Below are 23,488 nucleotides of genomic sequence, written 5' to 3' on the forward strand. Positions count from 1 at the left end.
TTTCTATACACTCAGAATGTGTCTACAACTCCGGATTGGGCAACTCCTACACAAACTCGTGGTTATATATTACTAATAGAACTCAGATTTTTGGGTGAGACTGCGAACTGTGATTTGAATTATTATTATAGTAAACTTAGACCTCGGAGTGTGGCTTGGGCATGTAACATTTGGACTTCATAATCATTAGTAGTAAGGTTGTCTCTCCACTTTCAGAATAAGTGATAGTAGTATATAAAGGACCAGATTGTAGTGTCATTTGAATAGTGGCACAATGGCAACATAGTGAAGCAAAGTGATCGAACAATGAAGTCAACATAAGCAATTTTGGAATTGTTTGTACAATGAAGAATTATGTCAAGGACATCCAAGTAAGTACTACTCACTTTCTCTATTAAAAGATAAAAGGATTGGTGTCCTAGGGGTTGGTGCCTCTAAACACAAGGTTGGAGCCTTGAAAAGAATAGGGTCGAAGTCTTAGAGGTTGGAGCCTCACCAAAGTCCAAGTTGGTGCTTGGCAACAGGGTGGTGCCTGGAACATTGAAGGGTTGGTGCCCTCAAATTATTATTGTACTCAATTATTTGAAAAGAGGATTGGAGTCCTCCTTTGTTCTTAATAAATCTATTATTATTCATTTTTATGATTATAATTGTGAAGAATCTAACTGGTAAAAATAACAATTGAAAAGAAACATTGATTCAACCCCCTGTTAGTATTTCCAACAGTTGATACATGATAAAATTGAGGAGGAAGTAGGAACAACAATCAAAGATTTATTTGGGATCCCGACTATACATATTGATGAAGGTTTTACTTACCTGGGATAACAAATTAAACCAAATTGATATAACAACCAAGATTGGGAGTGCTTGATTGATAGATTTTAGAGGAATTTGGAATGTCACGGAAGCATATGTAAATCCATGGGTGGTAGACTGGTTATGTTGAAAGCGGTGCTACAGAACATCACAGTGTACTGGATGCATTTATATCTTATGCCCAAAAGGACTATTCATAGGATGGAGGCCATTATGGGTCTTTTTCTATGGGCTGGGGTGCAGTTAAAGGGAAAGTACAATTTGATTAAGTGGGATGCAATAGCGAGACCTATCGAGGAAGGAGGTTGGGGTATTCTCGATATTTCTAGTTTCAACAAAGCATTAATCATAAAGAATATGTGGAGGGATACAACATGACAAGGATTATGGCCTCTCATTATGAAGGATAAATATATGTTTGGTAAATGCTTCACGACTTGGATAGAAAATGGGGCCAAGAATAAATTAGAAAAATCCTTCATATGGTGTGGTATGATGAAAATACTTCCTTGTACGTTGGGCTTCATTCGTTGGGAGATTAGAGATGGGGCCAGGATTGAGATGAGGCCGGATGCAATGGTGGGCATGAGTGGAGGACATACATTCTCTGTTCAGCTTGTTGAAAATAGCAACAAGAAATGATAAAAATAGAATCCAGAATATTCCAATTTTAATTTGTCCTTGAATTAAAATTGTGAATTAAAATCGAATTTAGTCTCACCAGCTGCTTGGAAATAATTAATTAATTCATTATGGATTAATTAGTTGAAGAAATTCAAGTTAGAAGACTTTTTGAAGTCATGCAAGAGTTATCCCTCAGTTTAGGAGATTATCCCTTAATTAAGGAGATAAGATTGAGTTATACTTGAGTTGTAATTAGTTAACTCAGTTTACTGAGTTAAGTCTAGTTAAATTAGTTCCAAATTGTTTGAGGAACTAATTGTGAGTTATTAGTTAGTTGATGCATGCATGCACTCAACCAGTGTACTCCAGATAACTGAAGATTCCCTCATCAGAAGCGCATGCATGTCTATTTTGAGAAAGACCCAGTTGAGATTAAAGACAAGGACAATGTACTATCAGTTGCATGTGTTTTCCTATAAAGGAAACTAATGCATGCAGTCAAGGTAAGGTTCCTTGAGGATTGCGTAGTTCTGATAGTGTGTGAGAGCAGTGTTCCACTGGGTGAAGGAAATTATCCCATAGGAACTGCGTAAGGAAATAGGAGCTTGGAGGGCAGAGGAGAAGGCTTGTGAGAAGCTTTGATTTCTTGTGAGCATCCAGGAGGATTGTACTGAGAGATGGCTAGCTGTGAGAGCTAAGGCTTTGTATAATTTAGATGTATTTCCACCTTGTATGATAATATAGATAGTGGGGTTTTTAGCTCAAGCTTTCCCCTGAGTATTTTTCTGTGTTTCATGTGCATTGATTCTTCTTCTTCTGGTTATATGTGTTCATCTCGATCTTGCTCAATATTTAAGCTTCCACAAATTGATAGTAGAAGTAGGTTATAGTATTTTGCTTTGGTATATTGCATTATCGGGTTAATCTACAGTCAAATTTTCTACATGGTCTTGGAGCGAGTTTTGTAGAGAATTTGCAGAATTTCTACATGGCATAAGAGCCTAGTTTATTGGAGTTGTGAACAGTATACAGAGAAGAGAATTCGAAGTTTGAAGTTCGGGGTTGCAGGTGAAAATCGAATTCATACCATACTTCAATTGAGATGGGACATTATGTGACTAAATGCCCATCGAAGAAGTCCAAGAAGGGATCCTTGGAAGGATTGGAAGGTGAGGCATTAGCCTCTCAGTTCGAAATGGACTTTACCCTCATTCCATGCATGGTGTCATCGATGATGGGTTGTGTTTGGTATCTTGACAATGGAGCCTCATTCCACATGACCGGCAATACAAGTTTATTCAGTACCTTGGAGGAGAAAGACCTCAAGATGCGCATAGAGATGGGTGACGACGAAAGGTATAGTAGAATTGAGGCTTCTATGATCCATCATAGTTATAAGAAGAATTTCGGCGTAAATCACATATAGAAAGACCTTTGTCGACGCGTTTCGAACCAACTAGTGTGGTTCATCGTTAGGACAAGTTGAAGAAAGAGATCCAGTCTAGCATTTAAATAGTCTAAGCAGAGACTCCAACGGCTACAAAAGATTAACGACTAATTTTTTACTCTAGGACCCAGGTCAAACTTTCATTTATTAATTTAATATTATTATTATTATTTTATTTATGGAAGCAAGTTAAATTAGGTATAAATAAATAAAATAAATTAATGGTTAGTTTGTTTTTGTTTTTTTTTTTTTTTTGTTTTTGTTTTTTTTTTTTTTTTAATTCATTTATTTCTTTAAATTATTACTTATATACATATATATTAATTAAAATAATAATATTCGGTTGATAAGAAAAGGTTAGGATTAATAAAATTATATAAATAAATACCAGGTTAGTATAAAAAGTTAATTTATTTGTTTATTAAATTATTCATTAATTATTATTATTATTATTTATTATTTTATTTATGGAACTAAGTTAAATTAGGTAGAAATAAATAAAACAAATTAATGGTTAGTTTTTTTAAAAATAATTCATTTAAATTATTATATATATATATATTAAAAAAAAGAAAAAAAAAGAGGAATAATAATACTAATTATAATAGTAATAATAAAACATTAATAAATAAATAAATACTAATAATATATATAAATATATATACCTATATATATTAGTTAAGATTATATTTACTAATATCAATTAGGAAAAAAATCAAACGGGAAGAGCGACATAGAAACAAAGAAGGCGAAGGACTGGAAAAAATCCAATAGGAAACCAAAGATCAAGGAGGAAAAGGAAGAAAGGAAGGCACCAGGGGGGACGACGAAAGCGCAAAAGAAAAAAAGGGGGGGTCGAACTCTTCATTTAATTTCAGGATCTTATGCTCTCTGACATTGTTGCAGTTGCAGAGGAATCCAGAATCAAAGGATATATTTCTGGGGCAATGAACGCCACATTCATTTCACTAATCCCAAAGAAGAAGGACCCTGTTTCCCTCTCGGATTACATACCCATATCGCTGTGTAACGTAATTTAGAAAGTTATCTCCAAATTGATCGAAACCAGGATCAAGTAGACCTTATCTGCTCACATCTCTCTAGAATAGATGGGGTTCTTGGACGGCAGACAGATACTAGATGCCATCACCATTACGCAAGAATGTATTCACGCAATGAAATCTGGTCAGACGAAAGCTAGTTTGCTTAAGGTTGACCTTCATAAAGCCTTTGATAGCATTGATTGGGAGTTTCTGCGAATGATTCTTCATAAGGTCAGCATGTCACCTCCCAACATTAGCTGGATCATGGCATGTTCCAAGTCTACTAATTTTTCCGTGATCATTAATGGATATCTGAAAAATTTCTTCAGGGCCCATAGGGGACTTTGGCAAGGTTGCGCCTTATCACCTTTTCTCTTCTTGTTGGTCATGGATTGTCTAAGCTAGATGATCAATACTGAAAGGGCCGCGGGGAAGTTCCATGGTGTAAAGATTAACATAAACATTCATATTTCTCACCTTATGTTTGTAGACGACCTGCTTTTCGACTACATGAACATCATCGAGGAATGGGTGGTATTACATAACATCATTACCACTTTCAGTGCGGCCTCAAGGTTACATATGAACAAAACCAAATCTCTGGTGATTTCCAGTGACACAGAGGAGCCTAGATGTAGGGAAATTTGTTAGCTATTTGGTATTACTATTGTAACTCTCGATGAGGGATTTACTTACCTTGGTTTCCAACTCAAACCCAACAACTACGACCACAAGGACAGGGGCTAGTTGATTGACAGATTTAAAAATAAATTCATTGGATGGTCACACAGGTGGTTAACTATTTGAGGCAGGTTGACTCTCATCAAATCTGTTTTGTAGAACATCTTTGTCTTTTGGATGCAACTCTTTATGTTTCCCTTGGAGATCTGTTGTAAATTGGATGCCATTATGGCCAATTTCATTTGGTCAGGGACGGATTTGAAGGGAAAGCTCCACCTGGTGAGATGGAAAGTCATTGCCAGGCCTATTGATGAGGGTGGCTAGGGTATATTGGACACCCACTCTTTTAACAAGCATTGATTATTAAGAATTTGTGGAGGGCAGTGACAAAAGAAAGCATTTGGGGTCACCTCATTAGGGAGAAATATATGCAGGGAAGGCCATTTACTCTATGGCTCAGGGATGGGGCAAGGAGGACCAACATTTCTTCCTACATATGGTGAGCCATGACAAAAAACAAACAATTAATGTTGGGCTTCATGAGATGGGAGGTGGGGGACGAAATAACGAAATAGATCAGTCTGGACGCTCTGAAAGGATTTTAGGGTAACCATTCACTATCAGTTGACCTCATAACCACCTTACACAACATGGGCATTCACCATATTGCTCAGATAAGTAGGTAGAATGAAAATACTCCTCTACTACAATCCTGGGTAAAGGCAGACGAGCTTGGATTAATCGGTCAAAATGCTATTGAATGGGAGGTCTACCTCACACAACTCTATGATGCTGGCATCTCCATCCATGAAGGGGAAGATAGACTATTGTGGGAGGGTAACATGAAGAAAGGCAAGCCAAGTGTCAAAGACATATACAACAAGCTTCCATTGGCAAAGCAATATTTTGATAATAAAAATTGGTTCCAAGCCGCATGGAGATGGGTGATCCCATCCAAACTCATTTGCTTTTGTTGGCTAGCATTACATAACAAGGTTCTTACTTGGGATATTCTGAGGTGTAGGGGATTCCATGGACTGGTCATATGTCCCCTCTGCTGGAATCACAATGAAGACATTCGACACCTCTTGTTGCGTTGCCCCTTCACTAAGGAAGTTTGGGCAGGTTTTCTGCATTGCCTGCAGCTGGGTCCTCCAGGTCAACATCAAACTTCGCTTTCTTGCCTATGTTTCTGGCTCCGAAAAGGAAATAAGTTCCATGCTAAACATCATTTGGTGTATTTGGTGAAGCAGAAACTCGTATATTTTTGAACAAAAAGAACTGGTGATTCATGAGGTTATTATGAAGGTTGTTAATTATTTTTCAGATATCGGTCCCATGAGACAAATAAAGAAGAGAAAGATAACTATAAAGGACCTGAAGGGAAAATATCCAAATTTTCTATTCGATTTGGGCAAGCTAATGAAGGCATTGTAGCTGTGGAGTAGTCATCATTCTCGAACCTGGGAGACTATACCACTTTTGGTGGAGGGGAGGACAGGGCACTAACAACAGAGCCGAGATCATAGCACTATGGGATGCTCTTTAGTTTGCAAAATTGTTAAGACAGGAACAAATGTACATTCATGGAGATGCCAAAAGCATCATAGACTGGGTCAGGGATCACTCCTCTTTCAATACTCCTTCCTCTCCAATTGGATGGGGCGTATTAGGAGGTTAGCTAATAGATTTCAGAACATAACATACACCCACATCAAAGAGGGGTATTTACTCTGATCCAGGTAAGCTTTTTTTTGTAGCTTAAGCACATGGCGAGCTCTTAAACTTTGGGTCCTTCTCCTCTTTATAGTGCATAGGCTCTATGTTGGAAAATGTAATTCCTACTTGTCTCAGTTGTGACTTTCTATGTAAAGGAGTCTGTTCCTATTCTGTATGAGTGGTTATATCTATATGTCCCTAGTTTGGTGTGTGGTTGAGATATTCTCTCAACCAACGAATTGTGTGTCCAAGATAGTTTCCCTATCTTGAGACACCACTTCTTGTATATATGTAATATCATAATCGATCAATGTGAACAGTTTTTGTACTATCAAATTTTATCTTGGTACCAGAGCCCGTTTGGGCCTGGTCTTGGCCCAGGAGGGGCGAAGGGAAATAAAGAGTTTGGTGAATGTTGTTTGTTCATTCATTTTTTGGTTTGTCTATCAGACTTGTTTGCTGGAGACTTGAAATCGATGTGGAAAACAACAATATGTTGATCACTTGAGCTGACCGCTGGCAAGGAAAGGACGACTTAATACCTGAAAATCGCATTTGGTGTTGTATATTGTGCGAATGCATTGAAGGATGGGCCTAGTTTGGTAAATTGAATGCAACCCACCTATCCCATAATTCACTGTGTGAAGCCCGTGAGAGCCACCATCTGCAAGTTAGTTCTGAAGGAGATGGGTCTGCGTTGGGAGACTATAGAAGTGGAGCCGACTGTTGGTTGTCGCTATGTCATTTTAGGCTCAACCTGCGTTGTCCATAGGCTGTTCTAACCCTCTAAACAAGAAATGTTGTGAGAAATGTGACCAACTCTGCATGGAATCAATGTGACCAGCGGTGTGAGGAAACATCATGGGGAGGCAGCATGTAGGAAGTAGCGAGGGTAGCGTGAGGAAGCTACGTGTTGGGAAGCAACATGGCACAACAGAAAAGGAGGAGGTGTACTGTAGACCAGTGCAGTGAAATCTAGTGTGAGGAGATCCACTTGGCAGCCAGCGTAAGGAGGTAAGGGAGAAGTGCGAGGTCATATCCGTGCCTGGCAAGGTGCGATCAGAGGTCTTGGAGTGTTAGTTGTATGTTGAGTAGAGGCATCGATGAATTGGTTCTGTTTTGGTGGAAGAGTCGTGATAAACATTGAGATGGTCAATTGGCGGAACATTCTGGAACGCTGAGCAAAGGAAATGTTTTTCATAGCGATAAGGAGTAGAGCTGGGGTGTGATAGCATTGCAACCTGTTTGAGATTTATGATAACGTTACAAAAAGTTGCGATTCGTGACCTACCCACCAAAATGGATTTGTAGCTCTTTGTTCTGAGATGTTGTTGAAGTCATCGTTGCAGAGGAGGAAACAACACAATTCTTTTGTTTCTTTGCAGGCGGTTACGGATGCTGAGATCCTTTGCCAAGAGATCGAAATGTATTTGCTTGGATGCAAAGTTTCGCCAGGATTAGGGGCTCCCTGCAACGTGGCATGAGTGGATCAATTGGTGGATCTGCGTGGTCTACCTGTGGTGGATCTGGTGGATCGCTTCCGACGTGGTGGTGAAATGTGGCTTCCATGATTGAGTCGAATTTTCTCTCTGGCTGCTTGTGCTCCTATATGGGTTGTGCATTTGAAGCACATGAGTCAAAGGCACAAGCAAGGCAGTGAGTGTGAAGGCTGAGACTTAGCTCGAGCTTGCTTGGAGGTCGAAATCTATGCTGTGGAGCTAGGATATCGAGTGCATGGTTTTGTGTTATAGTTCTGCTTCTGGAAATTTAACCAGAAGAGGGAGTGCAAACACCGCCACTAAAGCCAACTGCTCTTGCAAGACCTGCCGAACCTATTCAATTGTGATACGTGCAGCTTGATATCAATCTTGATATGCAGGATGAGTATAGTAGTGAATACACTAGTGAGGAAGATGCTCGAGCTGCACAAAATCTAATTGGGCAGCTAGAAATTGCTGGTCGAATCATAAAGGTGCCAATAGTGTCTGATCAAGTTGACTGCAGGATTTTGGGGCTAATTCTACTAATTTTCATAATAAGTACACCGTGTCATGGTACTTTTGGCTATTATTGAAGTGACATTGGTCTGACCAACTATTGTCACAATTCTGAGTGTGTGTTGGAACTGGTCATTCCAACAATACACAAATTTGCAGTATATGATGAAGACACGAGACTGAAGATGGCATTAGAAGAGTTGCATCAAAGATTAAAGGATGATGGATAGTGAAGTGAAATTTTGTTAGAGTTTGTAGAATAGACTCATGATGATGATGTATTATGAGTCACACATTGTAATTATAACAAATCTACATGTTATTGTTTTGTAATGGTGAATTTTGGTCCTTGAAATGTTTTATGTACCTATTATAAGACCCAGAGAGGCATGCACACCCTTTGTTATGTGTTCCCTCTGTTAGAGAGTTTTCACACTGTTATCACTATGATATTTCTTTCGAAGTTAAAGAAGGAAGAAAAGTCAAAGGTAACCACAAACCACTTTTGGAGATCAGGACCTAGCCTTCCTGATGCTCAGAGAGGGCTCTCTCTTTATAATTTAACTTTGTTTTAGTTAAGATGATTTTAGGCTAGTTATTGTTTGCACTTGGGTTTTGGTTTGAATTTGGGTGGTGGGATCACTTTACTTATATGAATAGAGATTTGCTTTTACCATTGGGCTATGGGGTCGAATGTCAGACAAACAATACTGGATTCAGTTCTAAAAACGGTTTCTACAGGACAAGATAAATGAGTTACTATAGATCTCAAAGGATAAATGGTGAAATGGGTTCAAATTGGATCTAGGGAGCAATTAAGGGTTCCCTAGGCCGGACTCTGGAAGGAATGAAAGGAGTTAACCGGGATGGGAGAGCAATTAAGGGTTCTCAAATTCGGGTCTCAGAGGAAAACATGTAAATGACTAACTGTGCAAAACATAGTGTACTTAAACAAATTCTGAGTGATATCTCCAGTTAATTCATTCAAATTTAGAACACATTTAAGATTATGAAACAAATAAGAAGGTAACACAATCAAACAAAGAAGATACTGTTGGCATTATGTTTTTCTGGTATGACTGTATGTTACAGATGTTGTACTTGATGGCAACTCCAGCGGTAAGGCTCTCAGTTTGATGAAAATTAAGAAGGACGCAGGCAATCGGTTCAGAAAGTGCGCCCCCGCAGGTATACCATGCAGAAATCGCGTCCAGGGACGCCGGCCGGCCGTTCAGGGGGTGCGTCCACCCAGTGCACACATTTCAAGGCAGAGAAAAGCACGTGGGGGTTTCTTGTGTGGTATTTAGCCGACGGTTTTGTGTTTCTATGGTGTCGGCTCGTGGTATTGTTCCATGTTTTGAGGAGAAGCTTGCCTATATAAAGCAAAGGAGTTCATTTGGATTGGGCAATTGTCTTGGGTTGAATATCTTATTTGGTGAGATCTAGTCCAGATCTAAAAGGCGAATCTTCTAATGGACTGTGATCTCTATGGCGCATGAACAGATCGATAGATCTGACTGTTTGGGTTTGTTCTGAAGTCTTCATATCATTTATATCTGAAGGGTCGCAGGTTCAGTGAAGGGAAAGTGCGCCGGGACGCAGGTACTGTAAAGGGAAAGTGCGCCGGGACGCAGGTACTGTAAAGGGCAAGTGCGCCGAGACGCAGTACAGTAGACAGAGACCTGCGTGGGGACGCAGGGCAATCAAGGTTCAGGTGCGTCTCTGAAGCAGAAGGACGCGGCGCGATAGTGTTTTCAGGTGCGTCTCTGTAGCGAAAGACGCGGCGCGATAGTATCCTTGGGTGCGTCCCTGAAGCAACAGAACGCAGAGCAGTCAAAGGAATAGTGCGTGGGCACGCAGCGAAGCAGAAGGATATCTGCGGGTGGACGCAGAGTAGCAGAAGGTTAACAGCGTCTGGTCGCAGGCCACAGAAAGGAAAACTGCGTCTCTATTTTAAGATGTTCTGTTGATTGGATTTCTGTATTGATAAGGTGTTCTGGGTTAGTTCTGTTGTTGCTGATCTGATATCTGTAGTGATCTATATCTGTTATGTACTTGTTGATCATCTGATGCTTTATGAAAAGAAGTAGGGGGTTGTAGCTCCCTTCCAGGAGTAGACTGGAAAACAAGAGAGAGAGAGAGTTGCAGCTCTCTGCAGGTTGCAGCCTGCGTACTGGTAAGGGACTGCACCAGTACAAAATCATTGTAAAAGAAGTTTCTAAATTGAAAGAAGATAAAGACATATTGCAGCAGGTGGTTTTCACCCACATTGGGTTTCCACCTTACATCTTGTGTTCTTTGGTGTGACTATCTGTTTTTCATGCTCATTATTTTATGGTACTGACATGCTAAAATAATTCAAAGATCAAATAAGGAAGATTTATTAAATTGCTAGATAATACTGATTCACCCCCCCTCTCAGTATTATTTCCAACAGATACTTCACTGCAAATAGCTCATCTCATGAATCCTGTAGCGAAATGCTTTTATTCCTTGCTCCAGTTTGTTGACTTGAAAGTGGTGCAATCACCCTTAGGTTTTAAGATCAAAATAACTCTACAAATGTAAAATAATCCACCCTAATACTTCGAATTATGAAGTATTTATACAAAAAGGAGTTTCAAAATATCTCAAACTGCATTGAGAACTAATCTAGGAAAAAGAAATATCTTCATGCAAGAAGATAGAGACAGCTAATGAACTACTGCTTGCTGTCCCTGTTATTTAGGTTCTGTTGGATTTGCTCTTTGATCTTTTGCCCTTTAAGCTGGTGGGCTGTTTGGTCTTCAAGGTGGATGTTCTGTTTTACTTTAACCTTTCATCTGATACACTTTAACCTTACTGACCTGTCAATATCCTTTTACTGTGTTGTTTTACTTTTTACTGTACATTTATATTTTATTGTGTATTTACTACAACAATTCATTCAGTTTTTCCCGTCTTTCCTCATCTGGTAATTGGATATTGAGCATCTTTCTGTATATTTCATCTGCCTTTGTATATTTGGAAAAAGTAGGCTTATTATGAAACAGGTGTTTTACCTCATGCTGGAGGTAAACAAGTTTTCAAAAGTCTGATACAACACTTTGCCTGTTGGTAAGCCCTTCATGGATGAAGTGATTACCTATTCTCTGCCCACTTCCCTGATCTTCTTATTGTAATCATGTGTCACCAACTTGTCATTTATTACTAAGGGATTAGGTAGTCCCTTTTCCTTCAAAAGTTCGAACTTAACCATGAACCTGTTAACGACTAGTTGCATGTTTTGACACTTATATTCTAAGTTCAACATCAAATTCCTCTTGGTGAGGACTTTTCTGACTTCCAAAATTGTACCTGTCCTGTCAGGTATCTCAAGTTCTTGCAGCTCATACTTATTCTTGGAGTTGAGGAAGTGGATGATTCTTGCTGCTTCCTCTGGCATATCTCCAAGTTCTGCTTTAACCCTTTGAATGGCTTCTGTAGCCTGCTTTATTAAATCTATTTGTTCAAAAATAACCTGGATGGATGGCCAAATATCATTGACAGAGTCAATGATATTGGCCCACAATTGCTCTTTAGCCTTACCTATAGGTTCATTGAGTGTCAGTTGTTTCTCCAGGATTTTTATTCTTTCATTCATCGTTGTAGCCTTTTGTTGTTCTTCTTTATGCATGATCTGGGAAAGTCTACAATTTGTCTCCAGGCTGGTGACTTTCTCTTTCAGTTTGTTCATCTCAGTGGTTTGTGTTAGCACTTGAAATTTCACCTCAGGCTGAAAAAGGCAAACCTCAAAGCTACATCAAACCATTCAGCCTCGTAGCTAGCCCTACGGGGCAGGAGAAGGCTCTCTCCGGTCAATCTCGATAGATTTTTCAATAGAATGAGATGACCAACAAGGTAACACTGATATTAGGCTAGGAAACTGATTATAAAGGTTGATTTGGGGGTTTTTGGGGTTTTTGGTGGCAAATTGAGGAGCTGCAATTTAGGGTGCGGGGATTTGACACAGTTTCTGTAGAGAGGTCTTTGGGGCGAGGTAGGAGCCTGTATTGATGCCTTTAACTGAAATGAATGGTCAGGAATGAAAGATGAGGAGCTAAAGAGAGCAAACAATCACTTTGAATTCTCTTTAGACAGAAGAAAACATTGAAATTAAACAAATTTAAAAGCAGAGCATGGCTAGCATGAATTCATACTTTATCACTTCATTTGTTTAATGTGCAGTAGTAAAGAAAGGAAATGAATTACATAACAAAGTTTACAAGAACACGAAGAAACACACCATCAACACATGAGTCCACAAGAATCTCAAAGATGACTGCAAAACCCTGGTCTTCCTTAGCCAAAAATTGCAGAGATACAAGTGATAATACAATGATAGCTTCTCCCTCAAGAGTCCAACCATGAAAATGAGCAAGAAAGTACATAATATAGATGATCTAACCTCTTTCCCTGCCTCCATGGGTCGAGCTCACTATCCTAGGAGCTGTTTGAACCACTTCTAAACTAAGCACTAGAAAATAGGCAGTCAAAACAACTTGCCTCTATAAACTTGGAAACCAGTTCATACAATCAATTTTTACCCTTTACATGCAAGAATCTTCTAGAAGAGTTAAACAAGAGTAAAAATATCCAAAAAGTGTCACAATTACATCCAAGAGGACCACCATCCACCTAAAAAAGTCAAACTGGAGCCAAACTGCGTTTTCTGGGCTGAACTGGTCAAATCTGGCAAAGTTTCCTCAACGGGTCTCGCACATTTCCTCAACGGGTCGCACACTTTGGAGCTCTGTTTGGAGGCCTTCCCTGTGTCAGAATTAGGTGCAGGATAGCTCGTTGGAAAGGTCTCTGAGTCTAATTTCTAACCCAACTAGAATTTTTGAATTTGGAGTTCATTTTCTAGTCAAAACTCAATTCTCCCAAGATTGCTTCTGCAACTCAAAAAAGGGGCAGAAAGTCAAATTTTGCATGTATTTTGACCTTATGGAGGCCCAAAACCCCATAAAAACTCAAGTCCATCCATGAGCATATGTAATTTTGCATGAAAAATCTAAAAATGCTGAGTTTTTGCAAAACGGAGCTACGATGACAAAGGGTCTCACCGGGGGTGAGACCCGTTGAGAAGCCAAAACCTGTAAATTTCCAAAAAATCCCAAAATTGCCCAAAATTGCCCAAAATTCTCAATATTTTTTGGGATTTGTGCTGTAGCTGATGCTAGTGAGTGCCATGATCTTTGAGGGATGCCTCAGCCAAGATACGGAGTGGATTGGTCTTCTTCCTCCGTTTAAGAGCCTCGGACAACCTCCTTTGGAACATTTTCATTTTGGCCTTGCATACATGCATTCTTGCCCAATAGTGATTCTTCATGTTTCTCAGCAGCCTTTTCTCTTGGTTGGCCTTAGCCAACAGCCTCTCCAAGTGAACATTCTCCTGAATGAGCATTGACTCTCGGTCAGCAGGCAACGGATCACCGGGTCTTCTACGGTCAAGACTCGGTCGCTACGAATCCTCCATAGCTCATCAAATGCCTTCTCCTCCTCTAACTGTTTGTTCCGCTGCTCCAGGTAAGTAATAGTCCATTGAGCACCCTCAAGTCTCCTCTGTAAAACATCATTTTCATCTCTGAGATGCTGAATGATCTCCTTCGCCTCTTGGCTAGGAGAACTGACCTCAAGATCAATCACCGGATCCTCATGAATCATGGGCTTTTTGCCCCTCTGTAGTACCTGTGCTGGTGAAGAAAGCGAGGCCCCTTCCACCTGATGTGGAGATAACACTCGCTGAGCTGAAGATGAAGGCGAGACCCCTTCCACCTGCTGTGGAGATAGTACTCGCCTAGCTGCTGCAAATAAGGCCCTTGGGCCTCTCTGATAAGTGACCAATGGAGGAGAGCTGACATGTCTGGTCTCAAGAATATCATGCTACTGTGATGGCCTTCCCTCCTCATGAACAACCTGCAACCTTGAAGAGATTTGGGGTCATTTGGCAGCTTACTGGCAAATTTCTGTGGAGAAATCCCCAACGGGTCGCGCCCCTCCCAACGGGTCGCGCACGTTGCTTTTCTGAACTGTGGAAGAGCTCTCAACGGGTCGCGCACCACCCAACGGGTCGCGCTTTTGTAAAAGGCTTTTGGAGGCCTTCCCGGTGTCAGAATTGGGCGCAAGATAGCTCGTTGGAAAGGTCTTTGAGTCTACTTTCCAACCCAACTAGAATTTTTAAATTTGGAGTTGATTTGACCTGTCAAAAATCAAATCTCCCAAGACTGGTCAAAAAGTGCCAAATGAGGCTGCCTCAAGGAAGAGTGTTGTTGCAGTCAACTTTTGAATGCCTTCCGCAACCCCAAATTGAGCTCATGATAGATCATTGGAAAGATATTTGTGTCTAGTTATCATTTTACCCATCAAGCAAATCATTTGGCCAACCAAGCTAGGAGAAAACTTGATTTTACCAAGGTCACTTCAGAGGTGTCTTGGATTCTCCTGAGGCAATGGTATTCTTGACATTTCTCTCAAAAAATGACACCTGTGCAAAAAGTGAAGGAGGTTTTTATTCTTTGGCATGTTCTGGACAAAAACCTCTCTCAGTTTTCCAAAATTCATCTTTGATTTCTCTGAAACATCATTTGAGTGAAACTTGTCCCGATGTGTGAAACAAGGAATTTTGTCGAAATGAAGCGAAATGAAGGGGATAGGGGGCTTCTAAATTCTTGGGGAAATTTTTGGGAGTGGGGAGGGGTGTTAGGAAGCAGGATAAAGTGGAATCTCAGAGATTGAGTGAGGGGAAGGGGTCCAAAAGGGCGAAACACAGGCCCAACCTAGAAAATTGCCAAGTTGTAGCTAGAAACTAGGGTTTGTGCAAAAATGAGGAATTTGGCGGATCTAAGGAATGTGAAGTGTTTGATAAGGTACTTTAAGGATAGGGGAAGGTGTATGAACATCAGGAAACAAGGTTTGCCGATGATTTGACCGTCCAAGAGAAATTGGCTTTCAAAACCCTAGGAGAGGGAAATGACCTTGCCAAGGCACAACTGAAGCATGAACAAGATGTAAAATGACTCATTAGACACTGACATGACAATGAAAACCCTATGAATGATGATAGACTCAACTGAATGGTGACATGGACCAACATTTTGACAACTTTAGAAGGAGTTAAGGCAAACCCTAGACCTAATGCCTAGTGACCAAATTTTGCTTGAAAACTCTTTGAAATGACAAAATTTGACTTGGAAACTCTGAGACCACTTTGTAAGAGCATATTTGATCACTGGAGGAAGGCTGGGAAGACTGACACTAACAGTTTGAATGGACATTTCTTCCATTTCTTTGACCAGCCTGTTTGCTTCATCACTTGTGGAGGCTGTTGCTGTTGATCCTGTTGCTGATGTAGTCGGTGCAGATGTTGGTAGTGCAGTGGCCATTGGAGCAGTGGGAGCTAATGATGCTGCCAAAGTAGAAGGTACAACTATGGTCACTGTTGGAATGACAATTGCAGGAGCATTATCAATACTAGCTTGTTTGAGCTGAATCAAGCTATCCAACTCTTTCTCCATCTCCTTTAACTGGTCATTCAGTTGCAACACTAAGTCCATCATTTCCTCATGATTGGTCTGGATTTCCAGGACTTCCTTTGTCTGTGGATGTTGTAAATGAGGCAACTTGAGCTGTTTCTTGAGGGCTGTTATGTCCTCATTCTTCTTTTTGATTAGTTTCTCTGTGGCCTTAACATCACTTGGGTCATGGCCCAGTTCAATAACCAAGTCCTCCAAGGACTTTATCTTGGTGTCTTTAGCCTGTGAAGAGGCCCTCTCCAATTTGTATTGAGTTGTCACATTGTCCAATGAATCCTGCAGCTTGTAAGCAGCCATGGCCTTTGTTGTGAGGGTGGAGTAGATCATTTCTCCAGCCTGCTTGTGAAACTCTATCTGATCAATGGGATGAACATCCTTGGCCAAGACCTCAAAATTAGTCTTCTTGTAATCTGCTGAGGTCTTTGGTTGCTGTACAGTGGGCTGCAAAAATGAGACCTACATTTTTCCTTCTTTGATGTCAAAGGCTAACATCAGTCTGGTCTGGTTTGGTGGTGTGAGCTTGAGGTATTTGGCGTATGTCTCTACTTTCAACTTTTCATTCCTCATCTTTATCTCTTTAAATCTATCTTTGATATCCTTTTCCTTGTCAGCTGGCCTGACAAAGGAAGAAACCTCCATACTCTGATGTCTCTCTATCATCTGTGTATTGGAGGTTGATGGCTGCTGTGTTTCCTCTGATGCAACTGTTTTTCCACTTTTCTGTCCCATTGTCTCAGTGCCAGTTATTTCCTCTGAAGCAATGTTCTCCTCATGTTCAAAGACAAGATTCAACTTGGGCCTCTTGCTTGGATCAAACATCTTATCAGTAGTCTCCATGGCAGAGCTGGATGCCTCCTCCATGTTCCTCTTGGGATTCTTCTCTTCATTGGCTGGGGTCTGAAGGATAGGAGGAATGTTCATTGGCTCCCTTTGTTCTAGAACCCGCAGGAAAGAGTTGTGATCAAATTGTCTTTCCAAATCAATGAGTGTGTTCTCTACATCCACAGCAATGTTGTCCATATCAATCAAGGTGTTCTCCACCCACTCATCCTAGTTAGTAAACTGTTCAATATCAGGTCTTGGGTGGTGGATGTATGCTCCCATCTTGACCCTGAGTCCAAGCTTGTTTATGACCCTATGAGGGTCATAGTGCCAGATGAAACTGTTTTTGAATTTCATTTGTTGAAGTAACTTGTCAGCCTCTGGTCCAACCTCTATGTCGTTGCAAATGAATGGGCCCATTTGGTTTTTCACCTTGAACAAGGTTTTCTTCCTATAAGCTAGGAAGTGGACCTCATCAGATCTAATGATTTGTCTGAAGTATTCAAGAGCAAATATCCTCATAGGGAGGTATTTGGGCAACTTATAGGGGGCTAGCTCATAGCCATAAATTCTGATCTCAGTGTGGTTTTGGTACAAGTACCAATCTCCCACCTTGCTGTTCTTGGCCAGTTGCAGTACTCTCTTGATCTCTGGGCTGATTCTAGGCTGAGTCTTAGAAGTCAGCATGTTCATGACTGGGTACACAAAGGAGTCTATGAAATCTTTGTAGGTGAATGTTGTGGAAAACTTTTGGACCAAGGGTGTCTAGTAGATGACTGATCTCTCCTTTCCCTTGGTGTTCAATTTCTAGATCCTTACAGGGAACTTGTCTGTCTGGTAATATAAAAACATATAAAACAACATTGAAGAGTATTTGAAAACTCTTTTAGTGGGCAACCTGGTGAATTGTTTATGCATTTGGTATGCAATGAACTGGGCATAATCAAACATGATAGTTGGAGGCTTGCCTGGAGTAAAAATGGACAAGAAGGCCAAGATGACCTCATCCACATGTTCATCTGTGGTATATCCAAGGATGCATGAGAGCATGGTTATTATGTGCCTGCCAATCTCTAAAAAGAAGGTGGCAACATAGGGTGGAGTATCTTTTTGAGTATGGCGCTCTTCAATGATGAAATTCTGGAAAATTTGCTTGATTCTGACTAGGTCTAGTGTGATGTACAGGTCCAATATGTTTCCAATGGACAAAGGGGTCAGATTAGGACTAGGCTGGATTTGCAGCATCTAGTTGATAGACTCTGGTGTAATGGTGAATAACAATTCCTGGTTTGGGGCAACTATAGCCCTTTGGCTTGGGATATAGCAGGCATGACAAAAGTGTGCAATATCAGGGAATGGGTGAACCTCTGGGAATGTGTATTTGGGTAAATTGGACTCCCAAAGGTGAATGTCATCTATATGGTTTAGGAACCTATCCTTACTCCAACAGTGGATTTGCAGAAGGTGGCCTGGAGTAGCAGTGTCTTTAATTTGGAAATCCCTATCTGCTAGGGCCAAATGGTCAATGTCCAGGTGAGGGGTTGATATAGGTTTGACATCCAGGGAGGTCTGGGCAGCCATCTTTGTGATAAAATGTGGAAATTGGGCTTATACAACTCTAGAAGTGAAGTCTGAATGTGTCTGGTTCAGAGATAGGGTATTGGCAGTTTGCAAGATAGGGGTTTTGGTATTTTAGGGGGAAATACTCTCAATTCAAAGGGAAATCAGTTAAATTCAGTTAATTATTTCTTGAATTCACTGTACGTTTTAAACTGAGAGGGCCGTTCTGGTTCTTTGTTGAAATACCTAGAATTTGTGGTTCAAGATGCAAATTGGTTTTGAATGGTGGGTGCAGAGGGTTCTGTGGCTTCAGTCACGCACTGAAGAGCTGAACTGGGCTTCCAGAGCATGTTCGGGAGACAATTGGTGGCCACAACTGGTTGCAGAAGCTCAGGTTTGCGCAGGAATGTTTAGGAAGCTTTCGCAAAGAAAACGAGTGAAAAGGGTGAAAATGGGGGTCTGCGGCCTTTTAACCGACAACGGTTAAAAATTGGCGCGGAAACTCGTTTAGTGAACAGTGATGGTTTTTTCTTTCGGTGGGGAGGCAGTTTAGGGAGCCATCACACTGCTTTTGAGCGATGGGTGGTATTTTCCCGAGAGCACGTGATTTAACGCGGTGCTGCCATGTAACCCAAGGGGGCTCAAGCAATACCGCCCATATCACGTGCTCTCGGGTTGGTAAAGGTTGAGAGATGGGTGGACGTGATATGGCCGAGGGTCGTAGGATCTGAGGGTGCAAGATCCAACGACCATCGCGTGGTGGAGTTGCACAACGGGAGATGGGGGAGACATTTAGCGGGGCCTGGGGAAATAATTTCACTCAAGTATAATTAATTAATGGATAATTGCGGGATTAAAATGTAATGCAGGCTTATGAAGTGGGGCCAAGGTTTTGTTGGGAAAATGATATCGTAGCGGAGTTAATAAAGTAATGCAGGGGGAGGAGGGGTAAAACTTAAGATAAAGGGTTTTATGGGTTTTGGGGTTTTTAGGGAAATTAACAAAGGGAAAATGATTTTTTGCATGCATTTTTTCTTCACTTTGTTAGGTGCATTTAAGCTAGGAGACCCTTTCCTTTAATTTTTTCTTTTGAAAAGTAAACTATCTACTTCTAACCTTATATCTTCCAAGGGCTCAGATTAATTTTGTGAGCACATTTTATTTCTCTACCTATCTACTGATCTACCAAGGTTAAACAGTTTGACCAGATCTTTATTCTCTAACTATAAACATGAAATTTAAAGCATGAAATAGTCAAGATTAAACCATTATTTTAGACAGTAAAGTAAAGAGTAGTGACACTTGGACTTGCACACTTTCATGATCTGTTGTTGTTTGGGCTTCATATTTTTTTTACTTTTTTGATATTTTCTTATTCTTTTTGTCCTTTGATATTTCTTTTAGGACATACCCTCTTTACATTTTTTAATTTTTTAATATGGAAAACATTTGCAGAAAAGCAAAGGTATGTACAATATTACAAGACTTAATAACAGCCAGTTCAAAATTATGAATCCTATTATTATAGGACCCTAACACACACCTTGGAAGAGTGTGTCATGCGGGATGGATACACTTGGGTGGGCCATATTGGTTTTAGACTCCATGAGGTGAAATTTTATATTTAGGGGGAGTTCATCGAGAGGTTGGATGAACCATGTATGTGAAGGGCTTCCTAATAGATTGGCGGTTGTAGCGGTTGGGAACCCATGCATTCCGGTAGATGGTTGTTCTTTTATATGGACATCGACAATTGCATGAACAAGGTACCAGGTGTAATTACCAGACTGGACCAGATGTAGATATTGTAGATTGATATCGAGACAAGTAGTAATTAAAGGGGAGTGTTGGAAAATGTAATTCCTATTTGTCTTAGTCTCCTCACTGAAAAGACAATGCCAAGGAACTAATGTTAACATACTGTTGTAACTGTCTATAATGTCTCTGAAAGCATCACATTCCAAAATGAAATGTTTTTCCATAATTTCTCTTTGACCTTATCCTTAAAACACTTGTAAGGAAAAACTTGTTAAAACGCCGTGTCTTTATATCACACAGAGCTGATTAAGCAAACCACTCTTTGCCACACAAGATGCAAGAATTGAATCAAGAATATTGCCTTACCAAGGACAAGATGGACCCATTAGATGCAAGAATTGAATCAAGAATATTGCCTTATAAAAGACCAGATAGTTAAATGCAAGAATTGAACAAAAAAGTATTTCTAGGACACGCTCAATATTTTTATTTTATTCAACTTCTTTTTAAGTTCAAAATACTCTTTCTAAAATCTTAAAAAAAAAATAATTTTAATATATATATAAATATATATAAATAAATAATATTCAAAATAAATTTTAAAATTTGCAAAGTATAAATTTAATCAATAATAAAGTTAAAAAACCATAATAATTAACTCATCATCATGTTATTTGATCAATAATAAAGTTAAAAAACCATAATAATTAACTCATCATCATGTTATTTGCTAAAATTAGATTTAAATATAGAAATTTAAAGTATCATTTGAAATTTACATAAATTAATCTCCTTTATAAAAAATAATAACATGATTCTGAATCACTCAAATTAATCTTAATTAATATCTTTTAATATATTTAATACATTTTATATTTTCCTAAAAAAAAATCTAACCTATGTGACTGCCATGTAATAGCAACGTTATTGCTTTTGTATTTTTGCATTTACAGTACATAATACATCTCTACAAAAAAAACAAAAACAGTGAGATCCGATCTATAGATTAATCAGTATTAATTATAATAAAATTAAATAAATTAGTATTAATTATAATAAAATTAAATAAATTAAAAGAAATAAACGTAAAAAAATAAATAAAAACTATGATTTTAATAAAAAATATTAAAAAATAAAATTTAATTTAAAAATTTAAAATACACGTCATTTTAATAAAAAATTATTTTCACAACACTTATCACATGACAACGTTTAACCAGCCATCCCCAAGGTATTTAATGTTCGAGGATATGCACGCAACTTAGTTCGATAACAGGTTAAAATTCAAATATTATTTAATACCGAAACTTCCCACTCCCGTATTATCGCGTTAACCAGCGTACATATCCCAAACATTAAATACCCTGAAAATGGCTGGTTAGGCGTTGCCCTTATCACACTCGTTTACCAAATAGTCTTATAATTTTATCTTTTATTTGAAATGATAAAATAGGATAATGGAATACACTAATTGATTTTCTTTTTAAAGATCTTCACACAAAATGCAATTAAGGGTTCCAAACAATAATATACTAGACGGTGATAACACCATCGTAGTGACCTATGGCACTGGTCAGAACAACTGACTCCAAGCCCTTATTTAGGGTTTACATATATTCTTATTAAACCAGATTAATCAGCAGCAGGCTGTGCAGCTCTTATTACTGATCTTCCGCGGCTCTCCTTGGGTGGAGCAATTCCCTTGGAAGAAACAGGATTATTGGAAAGAGCCAAGCGCACGCCCGGGTCTCTGTGAGGGCAAGTGCTGTGAAACAGAATGGAGTTGTTGGCAGCCTGTATGTTGCTATTCACGAAGGCATTCACAGGGCCAGCTGCCTTGTGACGATGATTTTCATCAGGGCTTTCCTCGTTCTTATTAGCCCCATTGGGCTTGTAATTCACTTTCTGCAAGTCAAGCATGCCGTTTTTTCTGGATTCAGAACCCATATCCATGGTAGCTCCCCGGTTTTCTCCGGCCAGAGTGATAACCCTCACGCCCAAATCCTGCAGCTTCTGGTCTCCATTGGAGCTGAGATTCTGCTGGCTGTGGAGCTCGGATAGCCTGCGAGTGAGATTGGAGATGTCGTCTTTGATTCCTTGCTGAAGAGATTTCTGTTGCTCAGACGGTTGGGATCCCCTGAGCACCAATGATCTATTATCTGCAGGAACTATCATTTGCCCAGCTCTGCTATCAGCCTCAGAGAGCAAAGAAAGTGATTGAATCTGCTCATTAGGAAAAGGAGAAGAAGCACTGGATTCCTCTGGGACCTTTTGCTCAGCCTTCTTGGGATCTTCCTTCAGCTGGGGCTGGGGTTTGGGCACCTCAGGTTGGAGCTGCAGGGGCTGGGATTTGGGAACCTCAGGTTGGAGCTGCAGGGGCTGGGATTTGGGAACCTCAGGTTGGAGCTGCAGGGGCTGAGGCTGGGGCTGGGGTTGGGGTTTTGGCACCTTAGGTTGGAGCTGCGGGGGCTTGGGCACCTGAGGCTGGGCCTGAAATGACAGTTGTTTAGCAGGCTGCTGATCAGGTCTAATGTCTCTCGTCTTGTCTCTTGCAGGTTCTTCGGCCTTCTTGGCCGCCTGTGGAGCCTGTTGCTCCTCTCTTTTGGGCTCCGGTGTTTTGGGTGCTTGAGGCCGAGATTGGATAGGAACCGGCCTGATTCCTCCAAGGGATTGCTGCCTAGGGTTTGTGTAATACGGATTCCTGAAACTACTTTGAGGATACATGGCTTCCACTCTTTTCCAAGACAAACTTCCTAGACAAAACGCTCTCAGAGATGATAACAATTGCAGCACCAATGCTTCGAATATATAAAATCTCGGTGGATTTAACTGTTCGGGGACTGAGATTTATAGATCAACTGAGCCGAATAATACATTTTTTTTTTCGTCTTTTCAGCTTTCTTGGCTGTGTGGAATCAGAAAAGTGGCTGGTGACTGCCTTGAACGAAACAGAAAGCATAAAAGCGATGCAGATGACAAAGACTTCACCCATTTATTTCCTGTAGCAGTGCCAAATCCATAGATGCCCACTTGAGGTGATGGGCCAAGGGGAATAATGACAGCTTTGGGAGATTTCTAGAGCAGAAGGATCGGGACTAGCGTCTCCTGGACTGTTACGTGATGCATAACTGAAGAATCTGCTTTTTTTTTTTATGGTCGTGCAAAACCGTGAATGCGAATAATTGAACAACTCAATCTGGCTTTTTTCCACCTAGGACTCGACCTCGATTATTCTGGAGTACAGTCCACGACTCTTCAGTGCTTCTGTAATCGTATCCTTTCTGCCTTTGGCTAAGGCCATTGACATGCTGAAAATGGATTTCACGTATCTGCAATTGTGTTAAGTTAGGTTAGCTGAAAATGGTAAATAATAAAGGGTAAGTTCAGGTACCTGCAATTTAAGGCAAAGCTTAGTTATCTGAAATTGAGTGAGGTCACTGAAAATGGTAAATATTAAATGGAAAG

At 40.1% G+C, this 23,488-nt stretch overlaps 1 protein-coding gene across 1 annotated transcript; it reads right to left on the bottom strand.

Moving 5' to 3' along the window:
* Nucleotides 1-21,435: 21,435 nt before the first annotated feature.
* LOC149138265 (uncharacterized) lies at nt 21,436-22,819 on the bottom strand. Its single transcript, XM_089449107.1, has one exon. It carries the CDS (start codon nt 22,745-22,747, stop codon nt 21,656-21,658), a length of 1,092 nt encoding a protein of 363 aa, XP_089305233.1. The 5' UTR covers nt 22,748-22,819; the 3' UTR covers nt 21,436-21,655.
* Nucleotides 22,820-23,488: the final 669 nt, after the last annotated feature.

The sequence above is a fragment of the Pinus tabuliformis genome, chromosome X, assembly GCF_031772625.1.
Source record: "Pinus tabuliformis cultivar Carrire ecotype Pingquan chromosome X, CPIR1, whole genome shotgun sequence".
In the NCBI taxonomy this organism is placed as follows: domain Eukaryota; kingdom Viridiplantae; phylum Streptophyta; class Pinopsida; order Pinales; family Pinaceae; genus Pinus; species Pinus tabuliformis.